The following is a 12067-nucleotide window of genomic DNA, read 5'->3' as shown; positions in this document are numbered from 1 at the left end:
TAGCCTCATTAAGCCGAAGCTCTCTTTTGCTTGTCTTTTGTTCTGCATGACAGCAGCCTCTTTGTTGTATAATAATTCATTCCAAGTTCGTTCCAAGCTACCGAAACTGGTGAACTGTGGCCATTTTAATGAGCAGTATTGGTGGTATGCATAATCTGGAAGCCACGTGGACCAGGCAATCACAGAGCACTGCAGCCAGAAAAATGAGATACTGTCGAAATCACAAATTTGTCAAGTTGTTTTTGGACAGGGTATTATAATAAGCACTAAAATATGCATCTTATTACTCTGCATCTGCCAGTCAAAGATCACTGTAATGAATGCATGCTGCAGGGTATGACCAGGCCGTTTCCCTAAGTAAAACAAACTGCAGAGTACAAAAAAAGAATTATGTATTTTTGGCAGTGCCTGAATTTTTTGTTTTAATCCTTTTGCATCAGGAGTTGGATTTTCCTGGCTTGATGTCCACTGCCAGCAGTGAATGCACTAAAACTGCCACAGCCAAGGAGTTAGTGTGAAATGCATGGTTTTCTTAATAGCCACATTTACTGCCTGTGCATCTGAAACTTTAAACTCCATGCTCAAAGCAAATTTAGCACACAGTACATATAAACCCCCCAAAGATTAAAGTATTTAAAATATACTTTAATAATCCTAGCTCCTTTTGTTTTACACATTTCTACTGCAAATGGCTTCACCGTTAGGGAAGATACATTTTACGTAACCTGCTCTCTCTGTGAGAAACAGCACTGTAGGTAATCACAACATAAACTTCCATAATAGAACAATTAGGGAAAAAAAAGATTTTAAAGTGGTACTTTTTTTTCTACAAATTTGTCAGACTCATAATTGAGCTCAGCTTGAAAGGCTGGGAGGTTCACCAATGGCAGCAAAGCTGGTAAATACGACTTGTGCAGTGGGGTGCAGAGCTCTCGCCACAGAGAACCACCAGACTCTCACCTGAAGCAATGCCTGTGGAGGCCTTTCATCATCAGATGAGGAGCTGAAAGGCTAAGCGGGGAGCAGAAGGAAAGGACTTATTTCCTCATCTTCCTGCAGATAATGGTGCAGATGTATTTTTGGGCAACCCAACAAGCATTTGCAGGAAGAGTCCCTGAGTGTGCTGATGCGAGTTCCCATAATATCCTAAAGTAAGAGGTTTCTTGATCAATACTGGCTTATACTTAAAAGGCTTTGTCTGGCTGAAAGCCATATTTCAGGTCCAAGTTTTAGCTAATGGGAAAGAGGATCAAACAGCTCTCTTGGGTTTGTGAGGCCAGGGTTGGTGGCAGGGGAAGCTACAGGAAAGGCTTTTGTGAGAAGCTGTTAGAAGGTTCCCCGTGTCCGACAGAGCCAAGGCCAGCCAGTGATGGACTCGTGGCTGGCCATAAGTGAGCCAGCCAGGAATTACAGTAATGCCTCTGTGATAACACATTTAAGAAGGAAAGAAAAATTATTGCACAGAAGTAATTGCACTTGGAGAAGTGAGGAGGGAGAACACAGGAGAGGAACAACTGCCCACAAATTTGTTTTCCTAAAGAACAAGGAGCACTTCCAAAAATGAAGGGTGAAAACCTCTGCTCAGTGATGGTAGTCAGAGGTCTTGAAAAATCTGAAGGCAGACAAAACTCTATGATGCAGCAGTGGTTCTTGCATGGCTGAGTTCCCAAGGGTTTTTTCTCCGCCATGCAAAAGACTACTTAGATTTGACTGCAGTACAGTTAGAATTTAGCAGGTTTTTTTATACTGTTTGGAAGACTCAGATTTTAGTACTCACAGACAACTTTTAGGAAATGAACATTTTAGTCCAAATGGGAAGTCTGTTCCAATGGGAAGTCCACTCAGAGAAGAATATCAGAAGGTTGCTAAATTTAAGGTGATGAAATGTCATTGAAGTCATACACTGTGCATGTACAGCATCATTCTTTCTCATCTGCCTGGTGAATAAAGCTAGTGTCTATAGATGTCTTTTTAACATTTTTAGTACAGCACAACCTAAACAGTTGAGAACTACCCACTGAGTTCCTTTGGGTTTTTGTATATTTCTGGAATAAAGATACTTAAATTATTAGTTTTTGTCATTTTTAATTTTTTTATCATTTAGACATGATGATCACTTGTTCATAATTCTTGGTGCTGAAAGCAAAATATCAAACATCTATATATATTCTTTTCCTACAAACACACCTACCAGCTGAATGCATGGCAAGATTTTTGGTTAGCTACCTGGCATGTATAGCAGCCACTGCATTAAGTATGATTTTTGTAGGTGACATTAATGGAAGTTTTTACAGAGACACACTGTACCACTTCTGTGATCACCAGCTGACACAGTGCATTTCTGGGACAGAATCACAGAAGGAATGAACATACTCTCTGGATTATCACCCAGAGAGTGATAATCAGCTCTCTGGATTAAGATCAGCGAGCAACTAATAAAGGAGTCCTGTAACAAACAGACAAGGTGAGACAGCGAGACACACAGGGGATCAAATTGCACCTCTGGGGAATACTACACTGTGTTCAGATACCTAGTGAGAACAGAGTTATCTTTATTGCTCCTGGTCATGTATGTTCCTGAGAAACTCGTGAACATTATTTTAAAACATAATTCTATTAATTTTGTATTGTAAGGAGACCAACTGTGCCCTTCCTCTGGTTTATGCAGTCACCCTAATAACTTTGGGTTGTAAGAGTGTGCACTACATCTTAACTGTCTTCCTGACTGCATCAGGCACTTGATCTCAGTCCTAAATTCATTCTGAGGTAAGTGTGCTTTTACACAAGTTCTTCTTTGAAGGAGTCAGTGAGAAGCACTCTGGTGTCATCCTTACTTTGCCGTTCTCTCATCTCAGCATCAAGATTTGCACACTGAGATTAAACCTGAGACAGGCTGACAGCTTTTATTCCATGCAAAGGTCACTCAGAGTTTATATTAATGACAGTCACCTGTGCCAAGGTTTCAAGTGTCAGGTCCTCCCACAGAAAAAAACAAAGCAAACAAACCCAACTCAACAAAAGCAATGAGGAAGGAAGCCCAGAACTCTGGCTTTGGCCACCTCTGTGAGTCTGACACAGCATCTGTGCCAGGACTCTCTCCAGAGCTGTTACAGATAGGTTACAACCACAGGAAAGAATGAGCACAATTGGTGGAGCTATGGAAACCTGTGTCACCCAGTGACTGGGAACCAATGAGGCTGGCATTCCTAAGTGGGAATCTCACTCCTGTTATAGGCAGTGTAGTACCACAGGTCACATCCTGGACAATGGCTCCAGCAGCAATTGCTGTGTTAGCAAAAGGGAAAAAGCTACTGAAAAGACTATCAGAAAATAAATACTGCTGGCTCAAAGATAACAAATTTAGGGTCTACATACAAAAATAAATAGATTCTGCAACAGTGAGAAACAGAAAAAGAGCACTCAAGTTTCCAAAACATTTTCCAGTGCTGTGGTGCTTCTGATATTTCAAGGGCTATAAATTATCAGAAGTATTAGTTTCATTAATGCAGAAGGATGAACAGATACTAATCAACATGAATCTCTTTTTCAGGCAAAGCATTTTATGTTTGCTATTTAACTGCTTGTTATATTACACTATTTAGCACAGTACTTTCAGTATTCTCTCTGTTTAGGAAGGAAATTATTGTGATAAATGTAACACCTGACAGTGACAACTGTTCAGTTCGTCATTTATCTGGTGACTGCATGGCAAGACAACTTCAGTTTGAGGTTAGGAGTACCATTTAGAAGAAGGTATTTATCTTTTAGTTTACTCTGGTCATCAAATACTAAAATATTTCACGACAAAACTCCACTGTGTCACTCTGCTCTTGCAACACTCTGCAGTCAGCATCTGTTTGGTGCTGAAACCAGGGTGGATGATGAATTATAAAAAGAATAGTCCACCATCACATAAAAATACAGACATTAACATTCAATATTGCACTGTGAATCAAAACAGATACCATTATGAACATACTTATCTGGGAACAGAATGGCTCCTAAATCTGTAATTTATTTAAACTGGTAGAGGCTTAATGAATTTGTATACAATCAGAAAGCAAATGGTTCTTGATGCTGGTGAAAATAATTCTCCATCACTTCCATATTACTAAAATGTCAAATGTCTGACCTTCCTATCCCCGTGATTCTATTTGAAAAGAACAGTAATCTTGTAATGAAAAGGAGGATGATTCCTGTATATTTTAAAATCTACTGCATCAAACCCACAATATATCAAAATCAGCAGATTAACTTTGTTGTTTTTGTTGTTTTTGAATGCAAATGTTCATCTGTATTTGCTGCTTAGCTTCTTAAGAGGTCTTACTGAAGAAACTGCATTTCATCTCATGGTATACACCAACACAAATTGGGGCAGCTCCTTATGTCTCTATAAGGCAGGAATTTGACTGTCACATTTTACTTCATATATAACATATACATTCCCACACATTATTTTATCAATGAGAAAATATCAATAGGTTCTTTTCTCTGTTCCAAACAGAGAGTAAGGACATGCTTTTTAGTGAATTCATTTTAGAAAGAGACTCACAAACGTGTTAATGACTTGCTGCCAAGCAAGTTAGATATTTGTGTTTGAATTGAGATGAAACTACAGTACTTAACTAAATTTACTAGGCACAAGTACATGAAATCCAATATTGATAATAATTTATGAAAGTAAGAATACTGATTCCTACAATACTGCAAACTTAGTTTATGATAACATAATTAGTTACACTAATAACACTGCTTAGGCACAGTCTTGCTAATTAGGATATTATAAATATTAATGATATCAGGTCTTTGTATTTGATTGCCCCTAGTAGGATCATTTATCACGGTATTTCCAGTTACCAGAGTTATATTATTTTTCTTCCTTTCCCTTGTATGTTCATTCCTGGACAAACAGCCATCCTGAGCTTATGCCTAAAATGCATCAATAGCTTATCAACAATGCAGCCTGCTTAACTTTAAATGCTATTATTTAGTAGGAATGTAACAATGCTATAGTTCAGTGCTAATACAAATACACAATAAATTATATTCTGTATGTCTTTTAAATGTCTAACAGAGCCAGCCACACAAGATTACATAGGGCTTTGTTTTTATTCTTTTTCATGTGACCTGTTTGAAGTTAAGATTCCTTTGAATTATTAAATGCTTCCTTACAGCATATTTTCATGCAACCTTTTTAAGTTAATTATCAATGTAGTGACAAGCAAAAAAAGACTAAAAATTACAATTTTTTTTTCTCATTCAAAAGGACAGGAGAAACATCTTTGACAATGGTTGTCTCTTTAGTAAAATACAAAGGTAAAACAAAGACAGAACACCGAGTGCAGCTTGAAAGAAGAATTACAACAAATCTGTAACATGATTTGGAAATGCTGTGTAGGTTTCCACAGGTGTTAAAGGAAAGAAGTTTAGCTATAACCCTTTGAGCCTGGTTTAACTGCTTAACATAAGTAGATGAAAATGAAACTGCTTATATCTTGGTTTATTTTTAAGCAGTGTATTATCCAGAGCTTTAGGAATAGGATTGTCTTTCCTCCTTGAAGGTAATGTTATAATTTTCAGAGCTCCACAGAGAACAACAACAATATAGGAGTCTCTAATCTCCTGCTAAATCCAATTCCAGTCATCAGCAATGATAAGCAGAGATTTGGAGGCGTTTGACACTCCAAATCCTATTCCTTTGTAATTCTTTACTTTTTACAACATTTTCAACAGTCGTACACCAGATTTTTGGAAGGATAATCAATAGGCATGATGTATAACTGAAATCAGTCTTCAAAGTGATCCCCTCTAGTAACCAGAAACAAAAGCTTGGCCTCCCTGCTGTGCAGGTATTTTGCTTAGAGCAGGAGGCAGCCGGGCATCAGCAGGAAGCCAGTTACACCTCCCTGCCTCTCAGTAGGGATCAGCAGGTGCCCTGGTGGAGGGGTGAGCAGGGCTGGGGCAGCTGCAACCCACTGCATCTGTCAAAAATCCCCAAAAATGCTTTTGTATCAGGGAACTACTAGAGCAGAGAGGAAAGACAGTCCAGAGGTTAGGATTTCATGCTGACCATCATTTACATTCCCATTTCATCACAGACTTTCAAGGTTTGAAAGATCTTGCAGAATTTAGTAACTTGCCTGGTGTCAGCAATCCTCACTTAGGACATCCCTGTCTTGCAGAGAGTTTGAGCATCAGCACACATGAAAGACCACGAGATGCTCAGGTATGGTGACTGACGGACCACTCCTACCTAATCTCACATTCCAGCTAACAGCTGTTCCCGTCTCAGCTGCTCAGAGCCAGTGCAAGAGGGTTTTTGCATGTCTCCTGAATGTTGCACCCTGGCTAAAACACCCAGGAGCTTCTGGCACAAAATTAGGATAAATCTGAAGTGAGTTGAGTTTCACGAAAACAAGCAGTTCCAGAACTTTTTCTAATGCATTTTGAATTTTACATCCTATATTTTTTTAAAGACATGATGTTATTAATCATGTGAAGAGATCATATTTATAGTAAAAATGTTAGCCTGTATCAAGTCATTTCAAGTTTGTCTTCTTAACCTGCCTACGTATTTGTTAATAGTCAGAAGGAAAATGACTTGGTGACTAATTGTGACAGCAGCAGTGATTAATGAAGGTAAGTAGCAGAAACTGCATACAATGATTATGGAATTACATTCAAAACATAGTGATACTATACAGGAATGGCAATAAAACAACATACCTTTCCCATCAGATCAGCAATTCTAAGCACTGGTTTTCCTTTCTGATGGCGCATGGTTGCAGGACTCTGTCCATCCCAGTCTTCAAGTTCCTCAATGCTTTTCAGGTAAAGAAGAGCTTTCAGTCCAGTGCAGTAGTCATCAATGACAGTGAAATCTTGATTTTGGATCGCACTGCACACCTACGAAACGCAAGTCACTTATCAGCTCCATCCTGGCAGAGAAGCCTATGGAATTAGCAAGCTTTTTGGATTTACTGATTATCAGGTGACCCTTCCTGCAACCCCACTGGGTAAGAACTACAAGGATTCAGGATTATTGTCTGATTAATCCTATGTCATGATGTCACCACTGCAGTACAGGAAAGGAAGGGCTCAATAACACCAGTTATGCCCAGATTCCCCAGCAGCAGCCCTTGGACAAGACCTGAGGGCTGTTCAGAGACAAACCTACAAGCCCAGCCCCAGGTGTGCCTGCTGGGGAGCTGCTGCTGAGCATGCCAGCACACTGGCAAACCCCCACCTGTGCTCAGAGCTCTGCCTGCAGTGGTGCCCCCAGCCTGCACAGGCATAACCAGCTAGGTCCCAGCCTAGCAAATCACAGAGCCACTGACTTGCTGGGACTGGAAAGCATCTCTTGAGATCCTGTTATTCAACCTCCAGCTCAGAGAAGGGCCAACTAGAGGAGGCCACCCAACACTGTATCCAGCCAGGATTTGAATATCTCCAACTACACCTCTCTGGGGAACCTGGTTCAGGGTTCAATCTCCCTTGCAGCTTTTTTTCTATTTAAATGGAATTTCCTGTGTTTCAGTTTGTGCCCATTGTTTCTTGCCATTCCACTGGATAGCCCTGAGATGAATCTGGATCCAATGGAAATGTCTCAGCAAACAGCCCTCATTAAACTGACCTGTTAGTATGGGGTGAGCATTGCCAGGCACAGAACAGAACAATCCCCTTCTGCCACTCAGTGCAACTGAGAGGCCACTTTATTTTAGATACTTTAGAAACATAAATAGCAATGAAGCTTTATAAACATATAAAGTTGTGATCCCTGACCTGCTTAACATGTACACACAAAACTACAGGCAGCAGAAAATAGTCTGACCATTTACATGGGTTCTTCTAGAGCATGTTGGGGATATCAGCTCAGGCTTAAACCCACAGAGATCCCCAACCACACTAATAACTGAATAAAAAAAATCCCTGACTGTTGTCTGAATGCTTCTCATTAGCTAAACTCTAATCAGCCATCAGTGACAAGGTGCAGGGTTGATTGAGTGCCATTAATTATCAGTCCCTGGAAATGCTCTGAAATTCCACATGTGTCAGTGTTTTCAGCCTCTGATTCAGCTTTTATTGTGAAAGCTGAAAGGAATGCTCCTGATAATACCTTGACTCCATGCACACACAGTGAACACAACAATGAAATAGCCACCTACTTTAGAACATAAATTGGTGCACACAGACACGCACAAACACATCCACACTTCTTCAATGTGGAAACACACTTCAGATCATAATTGACATCAACACTTAAAAGCATTGGAAATATGCTATTGTTTTCCCCATTTCAGAAATGACAATAGAGCTTGCAGTCCTGAAGACAGGTACACATCATATTGGGAAATATACTACTGCTGAACAAGAGAAAAAAAAAGCTATAAAATAAGCACAATAACATTTTTTATGCAGTGCATTTACATTACAAAAAAAATCTGTTTCTCTGGAGAAACAGTGTGGGCATTAATTAGGCCTGTTATACCTTCCACAGGATTCAAGACTGGGGTTTTTTTTTAATGGCAATTATAGAGAGCATCATAATTACTTCCCATACAGTTATTTAACTGCAAAACTCCACTGATGTTTTCTGTACAGCAAGGAATTCTCTGGGCTTCTTTAGTGCATGGGTAACACTTTTATTATCTACTCTTAAAAATACTAAAACTGGAAAAAAAAAGCAGTTAAAAGCCATGTCATGTCACTTGAAACAAGTTCAGACACTTTTGTCAAAATCCTGCAATATTTTGACAGGATGTATACACATGAGATACACCCGAGGATACCTGTAATAATCTTATAAATAAAAAGGCTTTTACTGTTTTCCAGCTTGTGGTGCAGTGTTATGAACTACAATAATATAAAAATGTGTGGAAGATAATAACACACTAGGAGCTATTTGTCTTCTCTGTGATTCTATATGCAATGCACTATATGCACTTCCCTGAAAAGCCAAGAAAATTCCAGAACTCAAGGCAAAATGCAACTTTTAAGAAAAATGTAAATGTCTGCACTAAAAAAAAATGCTATATGACATAGAAAGACTTAGAACAAAGAAATGGTCTCAAACAATCCTCCTCTTCTGTAGAAACCTTATGACTGTGGTGCCCAATGGTGTGGATAATTAGCAAAAGACATGCCTTTCACTAATTTCACTGGGATAAAAGCAAGTGCTTATGTTTATGGGCCTTTCCTAGAACAAGAGAGCTTCAAACATTAAAACATACGAAACCAACTGCAATAATTTTGCCATGTATTTGGTGAATTCCAAAATTCTGAACTTATGTTCCACAAATCAGATGGTGAGATTTGTATTTTAGGTTTACAGTATCTTCCATCAGTCAATGTAGAAACCTTTACAGCATTTTAAAAGGTGGTGAACAAAGTCAGGATAAAAGGTCGCCATGACCCATCAGCCATGACAATTCCTACACCACAGAGAGAGGTTTTTAGCATCATACCTGGCTGCCTCTGAATCACCAGTTTAAATGACACTGTGTCCTCTTTTCAGCACAAGAGCAGTGGCAATAGACCAGGTGAGACTCAAACTCAGGCATCCGGAAAAATCACAGAAGAACTGAAGCGGCCCCTGCACAGCTCATTAACGCCCTGCTCTGCTCCAGCTGCTGCACTGGGAGCAGGCACTGCCCTCCCCTGCACAGCTCAGTGCTGCTGAGCCCCCTCTGCTGCAGCCCAGATATCGCTGTACCCAAAATGGTTGCTACCACCTCTCATGTAATGTCTTATCAAACCACCTGAGGAGGAGATAAAGGTGAGAAGAGCTGTGTAAGGGCTGCTGCCCCTGCCTCGCACACAGACGGAGCAGCAGCAGGACCTGCAGCCAGCCCTGCCCCTCTCCTCAGCATCAGGCTGGTGCCCACCAAGCACAGCGCTTCCCTTTAGACGCTGAAGCGAAAACCTGAAGAGCAGTGAGACTTTCCAAGTGAGAGCACAGCCCTGCTGTGTTGTGCCAGAGCAGCGGTCTGCATCCCGTGGCCAGGAGAAGCCGCTCACGGAGCAGTGCGCGGAACAGAGCGCGCCCGGATCCGCTGCTTGCGCGGTGCATCAGCCCCGGCTCTGGCAAGCAGCACTGCTGGGACGGCACCTGCTTAACAGCCCTTAGTCCTAAATAATCCAAGTGGATCTGTTTAATGAGTAAATTAACATTCAGCTAGCTGTTCACTGACCCAGCCCTTCACCTGAAACATTTAGGTAGAAAGTATCTTCTGTGGAAAATGAGAGACTGGCCCTGTGGAACATCCTATGGCACACAGTAAACCCAGGTCACAACAAAGCTGTCAGCTCTACTGCTGACAAGTGCTGTCCTGCTGTCTTGCTTGTGTTGGTCTCTAGAAGCTGGACTAGAAGAGAAAGGTGCTACATATTTCCTGTTTAGTATTCATATTGCACTAAGACACAAGGAAATAAATTTGTACAAGCTTGGTTTTACTACATTGCCTGGCTCTGTCCCAGTAGTAGAACTGATACAATTTAATTTTTAACATGGGATCTCCTTCCTGTTCTCCCAGATCCAGACTCCAATGATTGCCCCTTATATCACAAAAGAGGCACCTAGGCCAACATGCAATGTATGGTCAATGATATTGTGCTCTCAGTATTCTGAAATCTCAGCATAAGTTACTGTAAGCAACTGTAAGTTACAACTCTAATCTATACAGACATGTCTGAGATACTAAAAGATACAATATCTGCTTTGCTGCTGGTAAACAGCCAAATTACCTAATTGGGGAATGGGGATGTGAAATGAATCACAGGTTAAGGCTCTAAGTAAAACTATTCTGCAAAATGCAATGATGGGAGAGGCACACAAAGGTCCCTGCTGATGTTTTTCATAAGAAATACCCAGTCTGCTCTATTACTAAATATACATAAAAAGTGAATATAACTTTGTCACCGGATCTAGACACACTACAAGTCTTACTTGAGGAACTGGAGTAAATTGTACAGAGATTATTACTGTGTAAAATAATTTTTATGGGTTAAAAGATTTTTATTGAACATTCACATGTATCTGAAACTTTTAATTCATATAAATTTTAAGAAAAATTCCCTGCTGGTGACAGGTACTTCTACATCAGTCACAAAACATTGTAAACCTTTGCTGTTAGCAGAATCATTACACTATAAAGAGATGCCAATTTCTGAAGTGTTTACTGAGGCAAATCCCCTGCACTGTTTCTTGAGAGCTCTGCCTGTGTAAGACTTTTCAGTTTTGTTCTTAGCTGTTTCTAGAAGCAATGGGAAGAATACCCAGACATTAAGTTTTATTTGTTTCACTCTCTACAAAAACGGAAGTGGTTCCTGTCCAAACTTCTGAGGGACTGCATGGAAGACCTGTGCCATCCATGCAGAATTTGGACAGAGTGCCTGAGGCATTTCCAGCCAGATCAGTAAAGCAATTCCTCTTCAGTGCATCCTCCCTTTGGAAGATCTTGTAGAGGAGAAATATTTTTCTGTAACACTAGAAGAGGAAACAGTGAAGTCCTTTTCAGGCTGTGCAGTCTCTCTTACCCTGCAACTTTCAGTTCTTACATAAACTCATTATTATATGGCAAAATCCCAGCTGGACAGGTAATGATGGGGAAGACAGTGCCAAAACTGAGCCCTAGTCCCTACCTGCATTATTTCTATTCCATCAATAGCTGAGATTTCAGCAGAGGCCAGAGAGGAGAAGCAGATCTAGACATGCTTGTGTCAGTTTTTCCTGACACTACTTTCACCCAACAAGAGGTATTGTGTATAATCTCATACACTGCTAGATCATCTCAAAAAATTGGAGCAGGTCAGAGAATCTAGAGTGCTCAATAATGTGCTGTTTTGCAAGAAGAGAGTAAATATTCTTGGTGTGACAGGACCTGTGTGAACAAAAATCCTGTTGTGTTCCAACTTGAAATTGTTTCAAAGCACTCTTAGAAGGCTTTGCAAGTTAGGAATTTGTTCTGGGAGTTAATAGCTTGGAGAAAATTTTAATTTTTACACCCCTCTGAAATATATGTATCTCTTTTCAGTATATGGGTGTAAAATAATTGTCACTTTTATGAAA

General features: G+C 40.2%; 1 protein-coding gene across 1 annotated transcript in view; it reads right to left on the bottom strand.

Annotated features, from left to right (window-relative positions):
• The window catches only part of DPYD (dihydropyrimidine dehydrogenase), a 329698-nt gene that overhangs the window by 35047 nt on the left and 282584 nt on the right, over positions 1-12067 (bottom strand). Inside the window, exon 20 of the mRNA XM_054285597.1 lies at positions 6727-6906. Within this exon, the coding sequence (XP_054141572.1) occupies positions 6727-6906 (180 nt within the window). The remainder of the gene's footprint in view (positions 1-6726; positions 6907-12067) is intronic.

Source organism: Melozone crissalis, unplaced genomic scaffold (genome assembly GCF_028551555.1).
Source record: "Melozone crissalis strain CALT ecotype California unplaced genomic scaffold, PUWL_Pcris_2 ptg000045l_1, whole genome shotgun sequence".
Lineage (NCBI taxonomy): Eukaryota > Metazoa > Chordata > Aves > Passeriformes > Passerellidae > Melozone > Melozone crissalis.
Note: the sequence above shows the minus strand (reverse complement) of the source record. Positions and strands in the feature narration are given on the sequence as shown.